This window comes from Cyprinodon tularosa, unplaced genomic scaffold (genome assembly GCF_016077235.1).
Source record: "Cyprinodon tularosa strain WSP-4 unplaced genomic scaffold, ASM1607723v1 ctg125, whole genome shotgun sequence".
NCBI classification, from domain to species: Eukaryota; Metazoa; Chordata; class Actinopteri; order Cyprinodontiformes; family Cyprinodontidae; genus Cyprinodon; species Cyprinodon tularosa.
This window is the reverse complement of record NW_024038059.1, coordinates 766,319-791,490: the sequence shown is the minus strand read 5'-3', so window position 1 is coordinate 791,490 and position 25,172 is coordinate 766,319. Positions and strand designations below refer to the sequence as shown.

At 36.9% G+C, this 25,172-nt stretch overlaps 1 protein-coding gene across 7 annotated transcripts in view; it reads left to right on the top strand.

The window, feature by feature from the left end:
* Window positions 1-2,119: 2,119 nt before the first annotated feature.
* The window catches only part of itsn2a (intersectin 2a), a 59,095-nt gene continuing 36,042 nt past the window's right edge, over window positions 2,120-25,172 (top strand). For 6 of the 7 annotated variants that reach the window (XR_005279937.1, XM_038276544.1, XM_038276545.1 and 3 more), the window contains exons 1-2: window positions 2,120-2,262; window positions 14,545-14,618. Coding sequence is in view for 6 of the 7 variants with exons in the window: in XM_038276544.1 (XP_038132472.1) it covers window positions 14,612-14,618 (7 nt within the window). In the remaining variant the exon portion in view is untranslated. Of the gene's footprint in view, window positions 2,263-14,541; window positions 14,619-25,172 lie in introns of all 7 variants that reach the window. The other variant, XM_038276541.1, reaches the window with a different exon arrangement.

Sequence of the window (25,172 nt, the reverse complement as noted above, 5' to 3'; positions counted from 1 at the left end):
GTCAATAGATGTTATTTTCCATTTTTCAATCACAATGAGTTCAAATTTAGTCCATTACTATATTATTAATATTTAAATATGCTCATAAGTTCAGATCATATTTCATTTTTTGACTTTTAAGATGACAGATATTTTTATTTGTTTTTCCTGCTGGCTTATGATGGGAAATTTCTAACAGCTTGCAATGATTAGCACTGACACTAAATTGTATTTAAGTTCTCATTTCAAATAGTCTGATCATTAAAAAATAAATTCTAATATGTATCTGCAATATCCAGTTTGGGCTTTGGGTGGAGCTCCTGACCTCCAGTAACCTTACAATCTTTCCTATTTGTGCTCCTGGCAAACCTTAGTACAGGATTTCAAACATCAAATGCCTGTTAACATAAAATAATTCAACTTCTCTAAAAAAAAAATAAATGCATTAAATAAAACGATGTTTCTGATTTGAAACTTAATCTTAGTCTGGCTTTTATTAAACATGTTTTATTTGAATCTACTTTAAACATTGATATTTTGCTTTATTTTTCTTTATATCAGTCAAGTTTAAGGCTGTTAGGGACCAAACTTAAATAAGGACAAAAGGTGTTTAGGAATGGGGAAAAAAAAAAAATAATAAAAAAAAATAATAAAATAATGTTAAAAAATAGTTAAAGGATCAAATAACAAAGTGGATAATGTCCCACCCCTATTATGAAGCTTTTGCAGAACTGGAGAGCTCCTTCAGTGACAGACTGCTGCACCCTAAATGCACCAGGGAGCGTTATCACAGATTCTTCCTCCCAGCAGCTGGAAGACTCTATAACCATCACTGTGTCCAACAGCCTCAATAAGTTGTTACATTCATGCTGATTTTGCACAATTTCTACCTTAGTCAGTTAAATAACATGCTGCTGTCATTTTGCACATCTCTGATGTTGCTGCTATTTTTAAAATATCCATTACTTTATAAAATGCCCATAGCTGTATATTGGTTATTTATTCTCCAGGTGCACAGTTTTTATGTAGTTAAAACACTTTACTTTACAGTATATTCTTGTTTATTTTTTAACTCTTTAATTTTATATTATTCTTATACATTTTTCTAAGGTCCACATTTGTGTGACCCTTTTTTCTATAATCTTTTTTCTGTTGTAAACATCAGAATCTCCCCATTGTGGGACAAAAAAAGGATTTTCTATTCTATTCTAAATAAATAATAGGCAAGGCAAATTTATTTGTATAGCACAATTCAGTACAAAGACAATGCAAAGTGCTTTACATGATTAAAATATAGGAAAATAAAAGAGAATCAAAACAAGTAGGAAAAAATACATAAGAAATGCTGAAATAAAAAAGAACATTAAAAACGGCTGGACTAAAGAAAATAAAAAAAGTTGAACTAATGATGTTTCAGTTGAACTGTTTAACTAGAACAGTCGAAGGCAATCCTAAACAAATGTGTTTTTAGTCTTGATTTAAAGGAACTCAGGCTTTCTGCACTTTTACAGTTTTCTGGAAGTTTGTTCCAGATAAGTGGAGCATAGGAACTAAATGCTGCTTCTCCACGTTTAGTTCTGGTTCTAGGTATGCAGAGCAGGCTGGAGCCAGAAGACCTGAGTGGTCTGGAGCAAGAATGTGGACTGATAGCAAGAATGTGTCACTATTTTAAAAATCGTATATATCTCTTAAGAATTAATTAATAGCATAACTTTGAAATCCAATATACGGAAGAGGATAAGGGCCACTGGAAAAAAAAAAAAAGTTAACTGATTTTTTTTAATTTTATTTCAGTATAGTATGGGAAAAAAGTCAGAATTCTGACTTTTTCCTCAGAATTCTGACTTTAATCTCAGAATTCTGACTTTTTTATTAGAATTCTGACTTTTTTTTATTGTCAGAATTCAGTCAGAATTCATGGATTAAAGTCAGAATTCTGAGAAAAAAGACTGACTTTTTTCCCATGTTAAATTGAAATAAGATTTAAAAAGTTAACTTTTTTTTCAGTGGCCCTAATCCTCTTCCGTACGAATATAACCTTCTCTGCAAAAAAAAAAAAGATGCTTCTATATATATATATATATATATTATTAAATATGGAAAAGTTTTATTTTTTAAGCCCCAGTCGGAAACAGTGCAGGTGAGCACGGACAGCTTGCCAGAGGATCTGGAGACGCCCATCTCCAGTGCGCTCCCGCCCCAGCAGCTGGAGCGGTTCCTCCCTCTCAGCAGCTCCGGTTGTCCTCCTGGATGTCGATCCTCACCGCTGCTCCACCGCAACAGGTAAATTATTAAACATCATTTTGTCGCTTAGAAAAAAATAACATAGAAAATAGAGATAAAACACCGGCTCATGTAGCACCAGTTTCCGTAAATAAGATATTGATTTATTTATTTATATATCAAACCTGCTCTGTCAAGGTAAGTGGGACGTCCTGCTTTATTAAATGAAATAAGGAGCCTGATCACAGGCAATGCGGTGCTTCCTATTCTCACACTGATTTGCTGCAGTGGACCCTCCGTCCTGACAAGATGTGGGTTTATTTATTTATTTTAGAAACATGTCCTGAAAAATCAGCCTATTGTCTGCATTTGAGATGGGGAACACACCACATGGCTGGAAAAAATGCCTCCAAAAGGATGTTTTCTACAAATAACACATCAACTTCAACTGAAGCTCACAGATTAACACACTTTTTGGAGACAAAAAGGCAATTATGCTTCATGTTGGATAAATCATTTAGGATAAATTATGTGGTACTGATACCACACTGGAGGTTAATCATCATGTCTTCAGAAAAAAAAAAAAAAGGAGGCAAAGTGTGGTTATTTCATTGTAAATCAGATTTATAAAGAAGAGAGCTGAAGCTCAGGTTACTACTGTTTGTTTTCAGCTCATGACAGCTAAGCTTGTCATCAAGCTTTGAGGTAAAAGCCTGTTTTTATTACTGATTGTGAGAATTGGAGCAAGAGGAGTAAAGCTGTTTAGGCATGAGGCATATATCTGCTAATTCGCTGCAGCGAAGAAGACACATTATAGAGATTGCCTAGAGTGTGTCTGAGCACTGTTCTTCTGCTGCTTAGAGGCATTCTTTGCTGAAGTGGCAAAGTCCATTTAAACCCCAGTAGCTGTGACATCTGGCTGCATCCCAGCAGAGGCTGTTGCATATCCACCTGCCAAGGCAATGCATGACATAACCACGCTCCCTTGCACAAAGATTTGACCCCATCTACCCGTGACAGACCAACAGAAGAGAATTACTCTGAAGCTTTTTCTTTTACAACTTTTTTATTATCAATTTATATTTAGTCCATCTGAGTCAAAACTTCAGAAGCCTTCCCCTTCTTTGCTTTATTTATAGTTGCAAATCCTTTCAGGTATGTCTGTGACGACTTTACACATCTACAGCCTTAAACCTCGGCCCTTTCTTTGTAAAATCTCAATTTTAGGGAAATTATGTCTCTGCAAATCACCTTGTAACGTCTGGTTTAGAGATTTTCAATTGAATTTAATGCTTTGACTTTAACTAAGACATTCTGAAACAGACAATAATCACAACCATTTCATTTTGACTCTTGCTGTATGTTTGGGATTGTTCTTTGCCGTCTGAACTAACATTCTTCCAAGATTGCCTGAAATGATCTCAAACCATCTAATAATCAACTCTGAACAGATCCCCCCGCTGAAGAAAAGCAAAGCAGCACAGTGCTACTACTTCTGTGTTTAATTAAGAGTTCAATATATATTAATGGTAAATGGTTGAAGTAGTTTTCCATCGAACTTTGCAAATTCCCTTTGGGATTAAAGTAGAAGGTTTTTTCTATTTTCTGTGGACATTGATCTCGATGTTTTGTATTATTAATACAAAACATTAATACAAAAAATAATAATAATAATAATAATACATACTGTATATTATATTCGATTTACTGATATGAAGTTACAAGTTTACTTCTGAAGTTACACTGGATGTTATTTATCATTATCGTACTATGAAGGACTGGACGCAGATGTTCTTAACACTTTCCATATATTCATTTGTTTGGAAAACAAACTTTGAAACTCAGCTTTAATTTTTTTTACCCTTATCAAAATGATGCCCTTCTTTCTGTTGTTGTACCACATAAAATCACAATCAGATTTATTTCCAAGTAGGTTTGCTCTTACAAGGAATTCGACTTGGTGTTGATGGTGCAGACAAAATAGATATATATAGAATACAGAATCTATAGTTATATACAATATAAAACATACAATATATAGTATATAGACATATGTATGTGTTAATGTAACGCAGGAGGTCTGGAGATGCTACGTTGGTGTAGCTTCTAGGTCCTGAACGGGGGAGGGAGAGTGTCAGTGTCATTGGAGGTCTCTGGGCCTTGTTGGTAAGGCTTGTTGGGAGACATACCAACAAAATTTAATTTTGGTTTGTGATTATAACTTGACAAAATGTGGAAAAGGCTAAACTGATTATTTACCAGCAATGCCATTTTAGAGCTTCAGAAATTGCAGTCATGATTTGCAAAGCGTCAATATGTCACAGTGAGGGAGGAGGTTTGACAGGACCCAAATGCAGACAAAAAAGCTTAAGGTGGTTACTTGAAGGTTTAATAACAAAAGTTCAACAGAAGCAAAAATCCAAAACATAAATCCACAAAATCCACAAAAACTGAGAACCAGGAATACTTACAAACATGGGCGTAGGTTTGCATAGGGACCATAGGGACATGTCCCTACCAAAGTTTTGAACCGTCCTAATTGTCCCGACCAATAATTGGATGTGAGCAACATGTTTATAATTTACAGCAGTGGCTCTTTTCCTCTCGCAGCTCCTCTGCCTGGTCTCTCCTGTCCCTTTCACCTAGCAGCGCATTGAACTGTGCTGCGCTGTTTAACTCCACTCTCATTGGCTGTTCTGCCTTAGGTCCCGCCTTCTCTCTTTCTGATTGGCTGTTTTCTAGTCCGCTGTGCTTGGAGCACAACATTGAAAATTTATTCACACTAGAATGCAGCGGTTACTACAATTAATATTAGACTATGAAACTAGTCCCAATAAAAAAAATGAATATCATGTACACTAAAAAACAAAAACCTTTTTTTTTCTTTTATAAAACGAAATATTCTGAGTCAGCCAGGAGTTCTGAAGACACAAAATGGGCAAATAAAGGCTGTAAGCCATCAACATTTCTGATTCTTAGCCACAGCCACCTAAAAAAGAAAATGTGACGGTTTCCTTTTTACCAATATTTAGTTGCTGTTACTGGTTTCATTTTTTGATGACTCTGAGGAAGTTCAGGTATAATTATTAGCAGGTGTTATTTCTCTTATAGAGGAAAACAACAAGAAATGGCGGCTAAACATCTGCTGTATATCGTTTAAAAAGCATAATTAGGGTTCCAAATAATAATAATAATTTAATTGACTATTTATACTTCTAGAAATAGGATAAAGAGAAGAACAAACAGATGAAGAATATTAACATTGATTTTATCTTAGATTTCCACACAGTCTATAAGTAAATTAGTACAAACATTAATGTCTGGTAAAAATGCTGGAATCTGACTGTTTATTTTGGATATTATTAAATTACAGATAAGATAGTGTTATATTGTCTTTTATAATTGTTAAAAGTGATTTTATATTTTAATAAACTTAGGCTCATTCTCAGTGTTGTGTTTGTAGATGATGCCACTAAAAAGAAAATATACATAAGGAGCTATTTATACAGTCAGACAGTAGCAATATAGGACAATGATAAAAGGTTGTGTTACATTTAATCCTTTACTATTAAAAATGCACTTATACATTATATGATTATAGGAAACACAGATATCCAGTAATAATGATGCAGGGCAGCTTGTAGGTGAAGCAGCTGCCATTCAGTGCTTCAGGTGATGTCTAAATAAACCAGGTGAAACTAAAATATTTCCACATGAGGAGTTCTGGATGGAGAATTTTGATTATATATATGTATTGTAGTTTTACAATTTTGGTATAATTACTGATCTAAGTGGGTTGCTCTGTTGGAAAAAGACACATTTTACATTTATATTATGTTTTAGAGTCTTTATACTCCAGTTAATGATGAATCAATTATTAAATTAGTTGACGATTATTGAAATAATCAATTAATGCTTCAAACATTGATAAACAGCATCTAATGAGTGTAGTGTTTCTTTTATTTAATTTTTATTAATGTAGCAAAATTATGCTTTTCTCTTTTAACATTGAATTCCTCTTATCAGTACGGATGCTCACATCGAGCATAAAAAAGGGCGTGCATATTGCATAGCACCAATGACACCCGACCAATCGTGTCCCTACCAAAGTTAAAATCAAACCTACGCCCTTGCTTACAAAAAGGGGGCAAAGAAATGATGACAAACCAGCAAAGAGTGACTAAACAGGAAGAGAATAAATTGGAGAGAGAAACAAAGACCAGGCTAATTAGCAGATTGGGAGCAGGTGTGAACAGAGGGGGCCAGAAGGGAGCTGAGGAAAAGGAGAATGACAGAATGGGACAAACAATATGAACTTGCGTTGCCGTTCATATTTCCAAAAATATGTGACTTGTATGTGATCTCCTGCATGAACTGCAGTCATACAACGCAAGTGTCCCGCACGTGCAGTAGAGGACACGATGATGTTGCAGGCCAGCATGCTCCATGTTTATGGAATGGTAGTGCCGGCACACATCTAGCGGTCTTTTCCAGACATAAAACTTTTTTTTTTCAATATGTTTAAACATAAATACTGCTCTCCGCATCATCATCTGCCATGGTTGTTGTTTTTCTTGCCACTTCTGCCTAGCAAGACGCAGAATAGTGACCTATGTCGGGTATTAATAATGTTCAGACACAGGTCGCATTTGAAAATATCCAATTTGTATCGGATTCAGGACCACATAGCCTAGTGGCCTGGGTCGCATTGGAAAAATTGGATCTGTGTTGTTCAGACTGCCATGAAAAGATCAGATCCAGGTCGCATATGGGCAAAAAAAATCAGATTTAGATCAATTCAGGCTGCAGTGTGAACGTAGGCTAAGATACAGTCAAAAATAACTAGAGCACAAAAATGGAAATAAAACAAATGAAAACTCAGAGATAAAACTTGAAAGGAACCAAAACCATGACAGTACACATGTGCACTCCTTGTGGTGATGTTAGAGACCAGGGATGGACTTTGAGTGTTCATTATTCATTAACGGTTGGAGATGCATAGAAATAAATACATAATAGTGGCCAGTTTGGCTTTATAATAAAAAAAAGATAAGCAAAAAGCAATAAATAAGCAAAAAATAAAATTTAAAAACATTAAAATGATGTAGAAACAATGCTGAGATGTTGTATTTGTATTGGGGGATGGAGAATGTTCTTTCAGATATAGAGACCAAAGTTATTTATTAAGTTGACCCATAACTGTGTTATAAAGATATAAATGACTCCTCTAGCAGCAATGTCCTGGATTTTAGCCTGGAAAATAACAGAGGAAGGTGCATATTTCTGCATGTCATTGCATCTATCTGCTCCTATACACTTGTGAACTGGCAAAACACACAGTGTTTATATTCACATACACACACCAACACACACACTGGGGTCTTTATTTCCACGGTTCCGCTGAGCTTCCTGGACTGTGTAAGGCAGAACAGGGACTCCTTCTGTGAGAGGAGGGTGTGTTGGACACACTTGTGCACACAAGCCAAAGCATTGATATGCCAAACTATCTAGATTGGTGTGGTGCACACAGGTGTCAATCAGCATGCTGGTTAGAGTCAAAGGATCTTTGATTCATTTGTGACCTCTGCGTAATGGGTCAATAATCTGAGCAACTAACCCTCTTTTGATGTACACAATGTCTCAAATCCGGCATTGAAAGAAAGATTTTGTTACATGTTGATAGTATCTAAGTATAATTATCTAGAGTTATTGAAAAAAAACACAAGAAAGCAAAACAAATTCTGTTTATGTAAAGGGTGTCTTCACATCCTTTTGCTGATTCCTTGTTGGATATGTCCAGGATATGCCCTGTTTGAACAGTGAGGCTGTACATGTATATTACAGGAACAACCAAGAGGTAAGAATATACCTCACACGCTTCAAGGCATTCAAGTGTTTGTGCATGAGAGTGGATACGAGTTCTGAAAATATTGTAAACATTTGCATAAGATACTGTAGTTTAAAAAAACAACAACATATAAACAGCATGCAAACACAAGCTGGTATTTAACTTAAGTTTTGGAAAATGTATCTGCTCATACACAGAGCACCTTAAATTTGGAATGCTCTTTTAAGGTGGTAATATTCCGGTTACTTATGAAGAAAATACATAAAATAAATTGCATTTGTAATTTCAACCAATGCAATGATCTTAGTAACCGGTTTGTTAATCAGTTTTGCAGTTGCAATACGAAGGAAGATTGCATTTGTTTTTTATGCATGAAAACCTTTTTTAGATCACAGCCTTAGAGTCACAAATGTAATGTTTATATGCCAATGTCAGATTTAGCCTGTTGCATAGGGTTTCACTGCAATAAGCCCACAAAGATAGGAGGGAATAGGGATTCAGTGCTGTCTCTATAGGCATTGCAATATTTACCAGCAGTATTACAGTTTTGCGATTTTCTGATGTCATGCCCCAGTGATGAAACAACAGATGGATGAACTGGGTACTGAATTAAAGAGGTTGCCTGGATTTCTTGTTCTGTTTTTACAAGTAATTTGCACTGAGAGACCATCTTCCGTTATTTGTAAAATCCTTTCTTTTTCATCATAGCTTTATGATGAAAGAATGGATTGGATGATCTAATGTGCATGTATGGTTAGAGGGTTTGGCCATTTATTAGTAAAATGGTCTAAGCCAGGTCAGATTGAACGGTGAGTAGATGTGAGTAAGAACTTGGACTTTGGAACAACATAACTATGTTTCAGTTATAGTTTCATTTCATTGACAGGAAAATTAGTAAGCTGGTTTCTGAACTTAGAAAATTTAATAGGACACATTTTCTTTATCAAAAGACTTCTGGCATAAAATAAAGTTAAATTTGAGGGATAATATTATATAAGGTTGTTGGTATTTATCTGTACAAGCTATTAAAGTTAACTTTGAATCTCAGTAACTGTAATATTTAACTACATGATCTGTCCCTATTGTTCACAGTTTCTTAGTTCTAAATCATATTTGGTTTGTTTTTAGCTGTCCTAGATCATCAATATCAAGATCAATCAAGATTTTTATTAGGTTTTAAAAGCCTCTTTGGAAATTTGCCTCTTAGCCCTTTAATATTCTTATTTTACACCCCCAGATTTTTCTCTCCCTATTTCCATTTCATGTCTCTAAGCAAACAATTTAATTCCCATTTACTTAAATCATACCATTTCATTTAAACTTCTTTGTTATATAGAATTTTTATTTACAAAAACAGACATAATCTAAATTCTTTTATGTAAAGAAATCTAAATATTATAATTTTTTATACTCCTGTTAATATAATATATAACTGTTAAATGACTGAAGTATTCATGATGTTATCTTTTATATTTTGATATCGAAACATATTCTCTGCATACGAGTATAAGAACGTCTCTGTTGAAAATTCCAATTTAAAATGGGACAAGGGTATTTCTTTTGATTTTGAAAATGTCATTGAATTCATAAGAAATATAGATTAGTGTACACATATTTTCTGTTGTTTTTCTTATTGCACTTTCAAATTCAAAAACAACATGACTGTATTTTCCCTGATATGACTTTTCAATCAGCTGACTTTATACTTTCACTAAGGAAAAGGCTCTGTTGAGCTCTGTTGAAGGTGCACAAATGGACCATAAGTTACCTTATGGTCCATTTGTGCACCTTTAACCAGTTCCAGCATGGGAACTTTTCAAACATCTTTTGTGATTTGTTTTGTATTGTTGAACATGTCACTTCTATAGAAAAAGGGTCACTACAAAGAAATTAATGCTAGCTAAATATAATATTTTGACACAGTAAATAGATTTGGCATAGCTTGATGTCAGAAGTTTTGGCAGAAGCAAATGTGTCCTTTTAAAAACAATGTAATCCCAATTATTCTTGCAAATGTAAGCTGTTTTGTACCTGCCAAATGTTTTAAACCATGCTAAAATAACCAGCTCTAATGATGAAATCTAAATGCATAGAGAGAGAATATTTAAGGAAAGAGACATAGTGTGGCATTAATAAGAAGTCTGATTGGGTTTGGTAAGGGTCACCCAACAAGGCCCAGCCTTGATTAAGTCTGCATCCCAATTTCAACTCGAATGTCCAATACTATGCAAAATTAACATTATAAAACATTTGTAACAGTCATATGTGTCCTGAAACATGTGTGTGAGATTTACAAATGAAAAATACAAAACCTTTTGACTCTCTCACTGCCTTTCTCCACCTTTTAGCTAATGTGTGCTCAATGTTCCTTTTTAAATTAATTCCCCTTATGATGTCATCAGGGGAAATATGCTGTCCAAAGTGGTCTGTAGCATCACCTACTTCATCTAATGTATTATTCCACGCTCCTAGGCGATCTTTACAAAGTCTGATTGGTTGTCATGGATGCGGGTTGTGGGGGGTGCATCCTTCCAGAGGACAGAGGCTTGGAAAGCCCAAAATAGCTCATCTAGAGAAGGGCTGAAAAATAAGATAAAGGCCATCTACTTAATCTGAGATGGATTTTCCTGCACAAATGGCAAGAAACACGCTCTGAGGGCCTCCATGTTTATATTTTTTATTTTTTAAATGTAGGAAAATAGGGGTGCTTTAAAGCGGCCTAATTCAGAGAATAAATTTAAATCATGAATACTTTTTGAATATAAAAAACATGCTTTTATTTTTTTCTGAGTTTTGGTTTGAAAATGGTAGTGGGCCTTTATTAGTGTCATGATTGAGGTTGTGCCTAAATAACTCCAAAGATTAAATCAAGAGCATGCAGAGACAGAGGCCACCTGCTTTAATTATCTTAAGTAAATAGCAGAGCTGGCGTGTACAGACACATCTGTACATTACAAAATAACTGCAGTGTCCCCACTAGTTTGCAGTCTAGAACAGGAAAGCAAAATCCCCAAAAATGACTCAAAAGAAAATCTCTGGCACTTGTGAGAAGGGAAGTGTGCATTGTAATACAGAAATCTAAAGATTTGTGAGAAACAGCATCTTTTTGAAAGCAAAATAAGAAAGACAGATAAATAATCTGTAATTGTCCCAAAACCAAAATTGAGCTGGACATTGGAGTATTAATTTCAGTTAGTATCAGTTTAAAAAAACAAACATTTTAGACTATAACTTTTATATAACAGGACAGATGGACCCATCAGGCGAGACAGATAGTGGGAAGTTTCGAAAGGTTTATTAACAAAAAAAACACAGACGGAAAGGAACGCGGAGCTGTGGATATGCGGATACGCAGTGGCTGCGGGGAGCCACCCATCACTGGCACGCTCGTGTAACAGTTCAGTCCATCCTCAGGAGGAGGCAGGATCTAGCCGATGGACTGTCAACAAGATACGGTGCAGAGCCTCACGGAGTGTACCCCATGCAGCAGCCCAGTGAGAAGACAGAAGTTCGAGCCATATCAAGGAAACAGTCCAACACAAGGACGGTTGTAAGATCCAGGAGTCTGAAACCCGGTTGGAGGTTCTGATCAGATCAGGAACAGAGAGATCCAGGGTTCCAGGAATCCACAGACCTTTCTGGCAGAATTTGAGTCCTGTGAGTCTGGCAGCTTGCTCAGGCAGACACGCTCAGATGGAAACAGGCAGGCTCAGCAGTTGAGAGATAGAAACATAACAAGACACCAGGAAAACTATGGAACTTTAAACTGGCTCCTCCACTGAGCCAAAACAAGAACAAAGCACGCTCAGCCAGGACGTGATCAAGACAAAAAGACTAACAAACAAAACATCATACAATGATCTGGCCCCGATAGCTGGGCTGAACCGTACATAAAGCAGAAGGGGCAGGTGGATAAGATGAAAGATAATTAGTAAGCGGGGAGGGTTCGGCAGGTGATTGAAGAGAGTAATTAGATCAGCTATCAGGGCTGCAATCATGACAATAACAATGCTACCTCTACCTCTGCAACGCCGCTCTGGCAGATAGAGTTATTGAGCCATTTTGCTGTGCGGTGAAGCACTATTTCTGAAGTTGAGGCTGTCACATAGAGGACGAGGACTAACTCAAACCCCAAACAACCTGGATTCTGATGAATATTTACAGCACTAGCTGTAAAACATTGCGGATAATATTGTGATAAAGTCATATTTTGAATCAAGTATTGTGAAACGTACTGATTGCAACACCCATGCCAATAGTCACCCCTACTGCTATTCCTACAGCCATAAATCCATCTTTGTTTTTTCTACCATCTTTTTACAAGACATACCTCTTTACTCAGCATATACAGTCATTGTAATAAGCTGTCCTGTTTTAAAAGGTTGCCAGAGCCCCACATGATGTGTGAGACAGTAATAGTAGAGACAGCAGTAGCATCTCACTATCAGCTAGTGCTTGGTTCCATTGACCACAATGCCTCAGGTATTGTTTTCCAGGAAAATAAGATTATCTAGCAACCTCTCTTTGCCCTCTGTATTCATATAAACACCTCTCTTACGTCACAGAGATAGGGCGGCTGTTATAGCAGCTTCTCTTTACCGCTGACCAGCCCACATGTTGTTTTTTTGTTCTTTTTCTGACAGCTCTCAGTGTAAAGATACTATGATAGTATATATACGCACAATAAAAACTGCAGGTCTTTGTTTAAGTTTAATTGAATTGATTGCATCAGGTAAGACCCTGGTGGGGGAAACAGCTACCCTCTAAACCTGACAACAGTTTAACTTTTTTATGTCTAAACATTATCATTGTATATTTCAGACAAATATATGGAAATTAAATTTGCAATGCTGTTGAAATCTAGCCAAGTCTCAACCAAAGCCGTTGGTAATAATCCAAACTCATTGCTGTCAGTTGCGTATGACTTTCACATGAATATTTTGTTAAACGCTCACCTGCCAGTTTTAATCTCACTCAATTTCGATTTCTCCCTAAGCGCTACAATCAACAGTACAACTTGATTTATTTGTTTGATACCTTCATGAAAACTCTATCATACAGAGTAGTAAACAAAGGCAGCAGTCATGCATCAATTGGATATTCAGCTTTCTTTATTGTGCCTCTAAGCAAGAGCAGGTTCTCCTGGGATGATAGTAAAAAAAAGCAGTTTCTTGGTATCGTTGTGTTAATATAAGAGTTAGGGAAGAAAATATATACCCCAACTGTCAATATTTGAAACAACAACTGTTTTTACCGTGATTACTGCTAAAATAGAGTAGCATACTGTATTATTACATTTATTGATGTGGTATACATACAAATTTGTATTTATCTTCTCATTCTGCAGAGTTTCTATTTCTATTTTACAGTTTATAACAAGTCGTTAGCTGTTGGATTAGTTGGCCATCTGCTGGTGTAGTCAACAGTTTTTCAGATGTATAGGTAGCGGATCTGCTTATGGCTAGCTGTTCTTTCAGTTTCTACATTGCTACTGTGCATATTTTCATCATCGAAAATATGTGCATGTGCATGTATTTGTGTTTTCAAAATTATGGAAAGTTCGACTGCATTTCGGACTGGCAATGCACAGCAATTGGTGGGTTAGGGGACTTTGGCGCATTGCCCAATTTAGCATAGTGCAGACAAAGAACGTGTTAAACTGTAGAAAAAGAATGATAGACATAGATCAGACATAGATAGATTCTTCCAGTCTGCGGCGCTGCAGCCTCCACACCACACAGTGAGACAGCTGGTCAGAACACTCTCTATTGTGCTTCTGTAGAGGGTCATGAGGACGGTGGGGGCAGGTGGGCTCTCCGCAAGAAGTACAAGGGCTTCATTTCCCTCTTGACCAGTGAGGTGGAATGATGATAAATTTGATTAGTTTTCAAACTGTTTTTTTTTTAAACATTGGAATATATACTTTCAATGCATTTTAAGTTATTTGCTGATTGCCACAGGATATTAAAGCTAAAGATAAGTGATAATAACTCAATTGCTGCTTTGTTAAGAGGCTTAATTACTTGTGTTTTATGCCTTTTAAATATACAACCAGGAAAATCAAGATTTTATTTAGGGATTACATGAAACTGTTTCTGAGCAAGTTGAAAAAAAATGTTTAGGAGTTGATTCTTTCGTAATGTGTTATTATCACTTTGATGCTTTTTTCTGCGTTTTTTTGTTTTCTGAAACTAAATCTGCCAAAAAAAATGAAGTAAAAAACACACAGTGTCTGTGTATCTAAAGCCTTTCCTCCTCTATCTGTCTGTTTTCCTTCTTCTCCTCCAATCTGTTCCTCTACCAGCCCAGTCAGCAGTTTGCTGTTTCTTAATCAGTTTACCTTTATGAAAAGTGTGTCGTCATTGTTTTCCTTTGTTTTCTTCTCTTTTCCAATCTTCATACATTTTGCTAGCTTTCTCATTCCCAGATTGCTGTACTTCCATCACTTTGTGACGCACACACAATAACACCAAGATCTCTTTTTTTCTCAGCAGATGTCTGATACCTAGCCAGCTGAGCAGAGGATCTCCCTCGCTGCCTGGGAGCCTTATATCTGCAGCCATGAATGGTAAGAGTTGTTTATCTGCTTCTTCAGAGGAAAACAGATGGCCGGAGAAGGAAAATAAAATTAGATGAAAAGATCATAGGTTATTATCTTTGATTATTTATGTCTTCTTTTAAGTTATTGATTATTACTAAACTATGATTATAAGGACAAAATAGTCCATTGATTTGTTGGCAGTAATAATTCATTAATTGTCTTGTGTCTGACTATTTAAGCATATTAAATAATATGTCATATCCGTACATTTATCTGTTTAGAAATAAAAGATAGAGTTAGTTAAACGTATAGTTTATCTATTTTTTTTCTAATTGTGTACTCTTCTTAGGTTTTTTTCTTTAAGCCTGAAATAGTAAACCATGAATTGTTTTGGACTTAGTTCCTAAAGTAAAACTCTGGTTTTGTTGCCCTGCAGTGGAAAGATCGTTTTAAAGCTTGATTTTTAATCCTTTTGCTTTATACTGAATGAAAAATGTGGTAATCCTCATGTTACCACCCTGTTGTTGTTAAATACATCTGCTGGCTTTGGGTTGGGAAATGCCTCTGAGGATGGGTGGGTGCCTTTCTTGCTGGATGCTTCACAGACACATGACCTCTTTATTTTATTTTTTGCCCAACAACGATCCCCACCACAGGATTTCACAGCTAACTCCTATTCAATGAAAGTTAATTTCTTAACCACGTGGGCTGTCTGCAGCAGTCCTCATAGAGAGAAAAAAAAAACAGGATTGTGTGTACCTGAAAAGCTGCAGTGTGCACAAATTATTGATCCACCATCTGGAACATAAACCGAGGCCTTCTTTAGGTGAAGTGTTTGTTTTGTAAATATTGAGGAAAGCATTGGTGTGGTCTCCTCCTGTAGACGGGAGCGGTGCACTCTGGGGACTGACTGGGGCGTCTCCTGAGTGAGGACTTCACGGTGCCTAGACAACAGCACACAAGCCAACAAAGGGAAGAGAAAAGACAGAAGGTTGTTTGAAATTCAGCTCAGGTGACGTTGCTATAGAAGCCATCCTATATGTGTTTATACAGCGGGGATTTTGATTGCTCGTAGAGTCAATTTTATGTCAGTACTTGTAAAAATTCTAACGATGAATTGTCTGAGCTGCTCTGCGGAAATTGTTTTATATGCAATGAAGAAAACTGATGGCAGTGAAACAAGTGAATTATAGCAAGAAGGTTTGATATTTTGATAGTACCTTGCATTTGAGTCAGCAAATCTTCCACCCAAACTCTGCCAAACTGTTTCTTTACTTCCAGAAATGTTAAAAACAACTGAAGCTAATTAGTAAATGAGTGAGAAATTTAATCTTACAATAAATCCAGCTATCCTGTGAAAACCTGAGGGGTTATTAGAGAACATTAGTGGGCATCAGCATCATAGGGACTGAAAACACAGCAGACGGTCATGGGGAATGTAGTAGAGACATCAAGGTGAAGTAGAGTGAGTTTGTGCTCGACATATGTGGCATTCATAGAATACTGACAACAAAAAGTCTTAAATTCCCATCTTATAAACCTGTAGATGGTCTGAAAGCGGAATGCTTTACATTTGGGATGGATTTCAGTCCACATCAGCTTTAATGTAGCATTCTCATTTTGAAACAGGGTGTTGGCTGCATAATGGTGTGGAAAGACATTTCCTTTAGCAAGGAAAGATAAGGCTGTCTAAGGTGATGGGAAGATGAATGGAGCTGAAGCCTGCAAAATTCTTTGATGGAGGTTGACCGATTAGCATGAAAATGAGTCTAAACATACAGTTAGAACTATAGGGTGGGGGTTTAGTTTGGAGGAGTCCAAATGTCCAAAGGTGAAGGTCGTCTTAAACTCTTATTTTTCAGTTGACAGTTTTTCATTTCTTGGTCTAAATTAGCTTTTTTCAAATAATCAGTGACGTGCGGTCAGGGGAGGCAGGTGAGGCAGTGCCTCACCAGCCATCATGGAAAGAAAGAAAATATATAATCATAAAGTAATTTAAATTGTTATATTCATCCGGTGGTTTGTACTAAAAAATATTCATTTTTCATGTAGCTTCACCAATTTCGATTTTTATTTGTTCAAAATCGCTGAATTTTCTTATTTTCCCATTCAAATGCTTGGAAGCGATGCCGGTGAGGCAGCAGCGAGCTCTGCCTCACCTTGGATTGCGCAACCCCTGGCTCTGCGCTGGCTGCAAAGCGGAGAGAGCATGTTGCTGTACGGCGTCAATAAAATGGTTTAAACAAATGTAATATGTGAACTTATTTCTAATAATTTGGCTTATGTATATAATGTACAGAGCTTTTTGTCACCAACTGTGTTTGTGTAACGTGTTTCGTGTAATGAGCGATTATAAACGGCAGAGAACAAGTTCGAGGTGAGGCAGGCAGTTCTCTTGCCTCATGGCAGGGGGTGCTCAAGAGACTGAAAACATAAGGCAGGAACAGGACGGATCAAGGAAGGCTTTCTTCCCTGGCAGTGATCTCCATTGAGACAGAGAGACTTTTAAAACTGAAGGAAGATAAGGAGGACTTCTATTCATTTATAAGTAAAGGTAAGACAGTAATAACATTTATTTTGTTTTGTTTTTTAAGGAAATGTGTGTTTTGTGAGCTACAGTTTGTATGTGTAAGGATGCAGAAGTGAAACATAACCTGTAAACTGCTGTCAATCTATGCATCTATTTGCAAATCTGATTCTGATGACGTCAGTGCCTCACCAGCTATGAACCTCACCGCACGTCACTGCAAATAATAATATTAAAATAATTCATGGGTCACTTCTTAAAGCACACTTCATTTCAAGGATTATTTCACCTAACTATATGTCAGACTCTATAACCTGCCCATGCCATTTACACTGCTCTTTTTGGACACTGCTCTATTTGTACTCCTTGTAAGATGCTATTTTACTTTTTATATTTCATATCTATATTTTTATCTTAAAGCTACAGTGTGTAATTTTCAGCGACATCTAGCGGTCAGACTGCAGACCGCAGCAACATGAACATCTCCCCCCCACCGCTTCTCCCCCCCAACAGTACGGCGAGCGTTACGGGACAAAATTTCTTCCACGACGTCCACATCACCTACCTTCTCAAGTGATGAGGTTTGTTTACATAGATAATTTTACAGATAGTATTTCATTAGTCTGAGTAGGGTATAGATTTCATGTAGACTTAAGATAATAAATATACCCGTTATTTTTTCTACATCGTTGTGACGTTTTGGTGAGCTGCTTTGCATGGTGATATAAACAGACGAAGTAATTGTAGTCATTAGTTTAACAGCGAGATTGTGTTCGCTGGAAGAATATATATTCCCCGTTTACAGAGTCTAAGTCATTTTGGTGGCACGGGGGTTACAACGCGAGGAAGACGGAGAGGACGAGGGCGAGGGCAGGGAGGCCGTGCAGCTAGGGCCAGGCGAGAGAGGGGAGCCAGCGGGGTGAGAGCAGAGGAGGAAAGGCTTGAAGATCTCCAAAGGAGCCGGAGAGAAGTAACCGAGGTATATATCCAGAAAATTATTTTACAGAAAATTACTGAATCATTACCTGTGAAACGTCAGGGACGTTGCTGAATAAGTATACTGGAGAGGAACAGCATCATCACGCCGCAGCATGTTATTGTTTTAGACAGGTCTGAGCATCCTGTACTCCAAAAACTGCAGTGATATTAGACAATTGTGTGTGTAGGATTAATTACCTGTCCAAGAGAAAACTGGCAACTTGAGCGTCACTTTGAAAACCTTTTTCCTCCATCAGTGACTTCCATCGTGTAAATGCCGTGCCAATGTTGATCCGTGTTTTTTGCCGTTTCTTGTCACGCTTGCGTTTATTCTCGTCGTGTTTCCGCTTCTTAGATGACGGGGGTTCGGTGTCCACCGCTTTTCGTTGTGATACAGAGTAGGCATGATCCTCCATTCGTCTGATGTTTGGCCACACAGTGCCAAACAGTTTGCAAAGTCACTCACGCCTGCCGCCTTGTTCACCTTTCTTGTTACTGATGCGCAGTATACCTGCTTCTTCTTCTTCTTCTTTGGTTTCAGGCAGACTAAACGCTTCTCAGGCATAATACTGCCATCTACTGTTCAGTACCGTCTCAGTTCATCTCTCTCAACTTGCCGTAGTTATTTTTGAGCGTCATGGGAGATCTCGCAATCGCTAGTTTGTTGCCTCTGCGCTTGCCGTAGCGCAAAGATGTCAGCCTCCATGGCTGCGAGACCCGCTCCTATGTAATTATAAATAACGAATTCTAAGGCAACGCAAATATTATGGTTAAAAGGCTGAGCTCATAGGTGATGATAAATAACATAGTTATGTATAATATATTAAATTTCTGACTTTATATCCCTGTAATTATTACACACTGTAGCTTTAAGTGTATATATTAGTCTATTTTATTGCATGCCTTATACCCACAGTGTTTTAGATATTTTTATAATTTTATTTAGCTTTTTCATATTATATGTTTCATGTTGCACGATTGTACCATAAAAAATTCCTAGTTTGTGAACTCTTTCACTAACAATGGCAATAAACCTGATTCTGATTCTGAAGGTTTGAAGAATTTGGACAGCCCAGTCTGATCCTCACAGAACATCACTGGATGTTTGTTTTATTTATGATGGCATTATAAAACAATAAAAAACAGCAAACGAAATACTGATATATTGTGCTGTACCCAACTTTTCAAAAATAATTAAGATTGTCACCTGTGCTGACCAGAAGCATTTGTGTGATTGTTGATTTGCTGTTTTTTTGTATGGGCCACACAAAATCATTCTTTGGCCCACCAATGCTGCAGTTTTTTAACCCCTTGTTTAGAGCAAAGCATATGAAAGGGTGGTCCAGTCAAGGTCCAGACCAAAATCATATATGGCAATAATACAAAAAAAACAAAAAACAAATAAATATATACACAAATGGATTTCAGCCATTTTGACTGAGTATGGGCTATTTTGTATTTTGTAAAGTAAGGGCAACATTTCTGTCTCTAGATCTGACATAACCTTAAAATATTTGACCAAGGGTGCTTTAATAAACATGTGCATTCACATATCACCAAAATAAATCTTTTATTTTGTTTTCTGAGAAATAAAGTAAATCTTAATTAAATGATGTAAGCTACTGGAGTTTAGACACAAGTGTGTCAGTGAGTTTCTCTCCCACAGAGCTGGATTTTTTTCAAACTGCCTGGTTTTTATGTGGCCTCCGGTAGAATAGCTTTAGATCTCCAGCAGCACAAAGGTCAAGCCGTAGAGACCTCTTTTAAATCATGCTCTTGCTTTTTTAAGAGGCTTTGCACTGCCCCAGTTACTCGCAGAGCATCATGCTTGTACTGAATGACAGGCTGTGGATATGGCCATGTTAGCTGCATGTCCCAGAGGCGCTGTGCTAAATATCCTTTCACTAACAGCCATCGAGACAATGTGGAGAATACTCACATTTCTGTATCAGGTTAATTACTTTCTTATAATCTACAGCAGATTTTTGCTGACAATACAGAGAAAAAACAACAACAGATGGGCTCTATACATTTATGTGGCATTACATTTTTAGGGAGAAAAATACCTAGACCTGTGCAATTGTTGATGTTGCTGTTTAGTGCAGCTTATCTAGATTATAGTACCAGGTTGAGCCAATAGTTCCGCCATGTCTTGATTCTGTTTTTTACTTTCAGCATTTTTTTATTGATGCTTTTGTGTAGTTATTCACTTCCAGGTGTTTAATGTACAATCCCTCAACTAAGTCTGAGTACAGCTGAAAAAGTCATGTGGGTTGTTTGGGTTTGTAGCCGGGTGGAAGTGCCATCATGGGCAGGCTGGTATTTCCTGAGCCAGCTGAGTAAATTACAGTCTAGATACCATATCTCTGAAGGCATGCACCCACAGTGCTTTCGTTCTTCTAGCACATACGATGTATTCGACAGCTGCACAATGTTAAATTATTTGTTTTTGTATCACTGGCCTCCATCTGAGTGTTTTGCCCATGAGGGTAAAGCTCAAGTAGAATAATGAGACACTGTGACATTGGTAAAGAGAATTTCTAACGAGGAAAATAGTATCGTTATATATTTTTCAATTGCATTGAATAATATCATTACAGTTATGCACTTTCTGAATAACGCTCAAATAATCACTTTAGGTTTAGAACTTTATTGATGATAAAGTTCTAAATATTTATAATTGTAAGGATTCATAGATGACAAGTAGAGATGCACCAATACCCGATACCTGGATCGGATATCGGATAACTAAGATCCAATTCAGTAAACTATTTGTTTCTTTTTGCTGCAAATTTTGCCAAAATAATATTAAATACATTTATATCTGTGTTAATGTACTACCTTTTTTAACATGGTAAGATATATGGTTTATTCATTCAGCTGATACGCCAAGCCCGGGCATCGGTATCGGACTGGATCTAATAAATCTTGATGCATTTGGGTGCACCTCTAATCACAAGCACTGTAATTACTGGATGTAATGTTTCACATACACTATATTGCCAAAAGTATTTGCTCACCTGCCTTGACTCACATATGAGCTTAAGTGACATCCCGTTCCTAATCCATAGGGTTCAATATGACGTCGGTCCACCCTTTGCAGCTAGAACAGCTTCAACTCTTCTGGGAAGGCTGTCCACAAGGTTTAGGAGTGTGTTTATGGGAATTTTTGACCATTCTTCCAGAAGCGCATTTGTGAGGTCGCACACTGATGTTGGACGAGAAGGCCTGGCTCTCAGTCTCCGCTCTAATTCATCCCAAAGGTGTTCTATCGGGTTGAGGTCAGGACTCTGTGCAGGCCAGTCAAGTTCATCCACACCAGACTCTGTCATCCATGTCTTTATGGACCTTGCTTTGTGCACTGGTGCACAGTCATGTTGGAAGAGGAAGGGGCCAGCTCCAAACTGTTCCCACAAAGTTGGGAGCATGGAATTGTCCAAAATGTCTTGGTATGCTGAAGCATTCAGAGTTCCTTTCACTGGAACTAAGGGGCCAAGCCCAGCTCCTGAAAAACAACCCCACACCATAATCCCCCCTCCACCAAACTTTACACTTGGCACAATGCAGTCAGACAAGTACCGTTCTCCTGGCAACCGCCAAACCCAGACCCGTCCATCAGATTGCCAGATGGAGAAGCGCGATTCGTCACTCCAGAGAACGCGTCTCCACTGCTCTAGAGTCCAATGGCGGCGTGCTTTACACCACCGCATCCGACGCTTTGCATTGCACTTGGTGATGTATGGCTTGGATGCAGCTGCTCGACCATGGAAACCCATTCCATGAAGCTCTCTGCGCACTGTTCTTGAGCTAATCTGAAGGCCACATGAAGTTTGGAGGTCTGTAGTGATTGACTCTGCAGAAAGTTGGCGACCTCTTCGCACTATGCGCGTCAGCATCCGCTGACCCCGCTCCGTCAGTTTACGTGGCCTACCTCTTCGTGGCTGAGTTGCTGTCGTTCCCAAACACTTCCATTTTCTTATAATACAGCTGACAGTTGACTGTGGAATATTTAGGAGCGAGGAAATTTCACGACTGGATTTGTTGCACAGGTGGCATCCTATCACAGTTATTTAATGCCATCATGACACAATTTATACAATTATTCCTGGCCAAACATATCAGTTTAATAAAAAAAAAATATATATATATATATATTAGAGATGTCCCGATCCAGGTTTTTGCACTTGCGATCCAATACCGATACTGGCCGATACCAGCCTATCCGAGCATGTTTTTAAGTTTAAGTTAAAGTATTTAGCCTTAGTTGTAAGACTCATGTTGAAAAGGGTTTTAGTACTCTTGATAACATCTAGCCAGCTAAATTAGGTGAGATTGAATAAAACACAATGCTTGGTAACAACAAACTTACCTGTTTATTAAGAGATAAACCCTGTTCACTGTGCAATTTCAGCAATCTGAAATTGCACAGTGAACAGTAAAACCGTAAACAGTTAAAGGTGCAAGTATTACTGTAAGTTTTAATAAAAATGCAAAACAGGGAAACACTGGCGCAAAATAGTGGAATGGATCGTTTCAATTGGCGAAATTGGAAAATACGGACCGGATTTTTTTTTTTAAACTGGATCGGCAGTCTGGATCGGCATTTTACATGCTTTGCCGATACGCATTTTTTTTCTTGTCCCGATCCGATACGTGGATCGGATCGGGACAAGCCTAATATATATTGATTCCAAAGTGAAATTTAATTTGGTTTAAAATAAAGACATTGACAAGGGTTGTTTGGAGATCAAAATTCAATCAATCAATGTCTGATCAAATTATCGGACACTAGATATTTATCATAACTTCTTGGTAGAGCAGTCTAAAGGAAATTTTAAAATCAGCTTTGTGTTTCTAAGTCGTGTAAAGATGTGCTTGTGTTATTATATTTGTAAAAAGATCTATAATATCAGCCAATTGGGAAGTTAGCTTAAACATTTTGGTTCCAGTTAGGCAGGCATGATATATCTCCATATATGTTGTTATTTGTCGGGGTTTCTAATTATTTAACACTTCGTATGATTCTGATATTTATTACTGGGTTGATGTTAATTACCAATATTTCTGATTTGCTTCTAGTTGTATGTTTATGGAGCAGTAAGGGAAGGAGGTTGGCCATTTGGTGTTTGTTTGGACATGGGACAGGGGCATTGATACAGTGCAGGATTATGTCCTCTTACAGCATCATCTGTGTGATCCACTTGGCACAGTACTGAGGTTACTAAGGTTAAGGAAATGTATTTAATATTTGTAAGTTTTTAGCCCCAACAACAATATAAATATCAGATAGCACTTCTTTGTATTTCTAATAATGAAAACATATTAGCACATGTAAATAATGTATTTATATATTTATTAGTGGGCATTTTTGATATCTGCTAAGGTGCTTTTGCTCCTCTGCAAAAATGTTTTTTGTCTTCTACTCTGCAACTTACATTTGTTTATTACACACTACACATTTCCTAAACTGTATTTTTTGCCTATGTTTAACATCTTACCATCAATCAAATTCCTAACTTATATTGAAACACTGCTTGTTGATAAAGCTTTTCCTTACTCTGGCATCAAGTTGGTGCATCCCTTCTAATCGCCTTATCTGGAACCAATTGAAAAATTTAAATAAAGTACACCTCACTCCAAACAGTAATATATTTCAGTGGAAGTATCATAATTTGCTTATGTTAAAAGAATTAATAATTATGTATGAGTGTTAACCTGTAGGTGCTCTTGTACATGTCCTGAAAAGCAGAAGTGATTTTGAAGCTGTGGGTAGCAAAAGCTTTTTTGCTTTTCATTGACATTATCTAATGATTTGGAATCCATTAAAAAGAAAAACTAAATTAAACCTTATTATTTCTCAGTTTGCTAGTTCTATCAACGCTTATATGTGAGACTTTGACTACATTTTAAAGATGAGACCACAATTGTCTAACTATATATATAAAGGCTGTTCCAAAAATGTGTGCTGCAGGTTGGCAAAAGAGAGGTAACGCTGGTTAAATGTATATAAAGCATTATATCTTAATTAGCATAAGGTTGATTTTATTTTGTAAATTCTTCGTCCCATTTCAGCTGAAATCTGTTTACTCATTTGGTTCAAATCTGTGATCACCATGGCAGCAGCTTTTGGCATCAGGAAAGCCCATCTGTTGAGCAGCAAAAGATGAAAAGTTTAAGGAGTCGGCTCAGCTTTATCATAGCAGTTCTTTTTTTAGCTGTCCCGAATTAAAGCTTTATTTAATTAATTAATAACAATACTCATTAATAAGTTAGAGCTGTTTCATGAATAATCTTTGTATTTCTGCTTTCTGACTCAAGTGGCTTGTAGTTTTTTTGCTTTTTAAATTTTTCCCCATACACGGCGTTAAATGGTTATCAGTACCCTTTGAAATATTACATATTTTGCATTGCTACACAAAACAAACCAGAGTTTATTCCATTAGGATTTTTAGTAGTGTGTAACTGAGAAAAAGGATAAAATGATACATTTTGTTGTATTTTTAAGCAAATTTCTAAAAGAAAAAGATGCCTTCAACTGTTTTTAATATGATACTTCGAAAGGAAATCCAGTACAACTTCTTTAAGAGGTCACCTAATAATTAAACAGCATTATAAAACAATATTCCAATGTTTGATCATTTCTTACAGTGCTGTTAAGTCCTTCATTAGAAATTGAAGAATATAAGACAATTGTGACGGTGACTGAACTGACTTCATGTGGGAGACGGTGTTCACTAAAAACTTGTTTTTGCGTCCTCCATAAAGTTGGACTTCTTAAAAGGGAGATGAGAAGAAATACACTGTTAAAAAAAGCTAAATAAAATCCTATTTTAAAATTGTTTTCCAAACTACTTGTCTACTTCTCTCCTAAAATAATATTGAATGTTGTTATAAATTTTATTAAGTTAACGTTATGTTTAGCAAAGAAGAGTTCGCAAAAATGTAATTCCAAAAGGCTTGCAGCTGTAACTACATCGATCAAGGGTACCGGCTCATGGAGACTGTATCATTTTCCTTTCCTTTAAAAATACTGTTCTACTTTGATTTGCATTTACAGCATAAAATCTGTGTTTAAT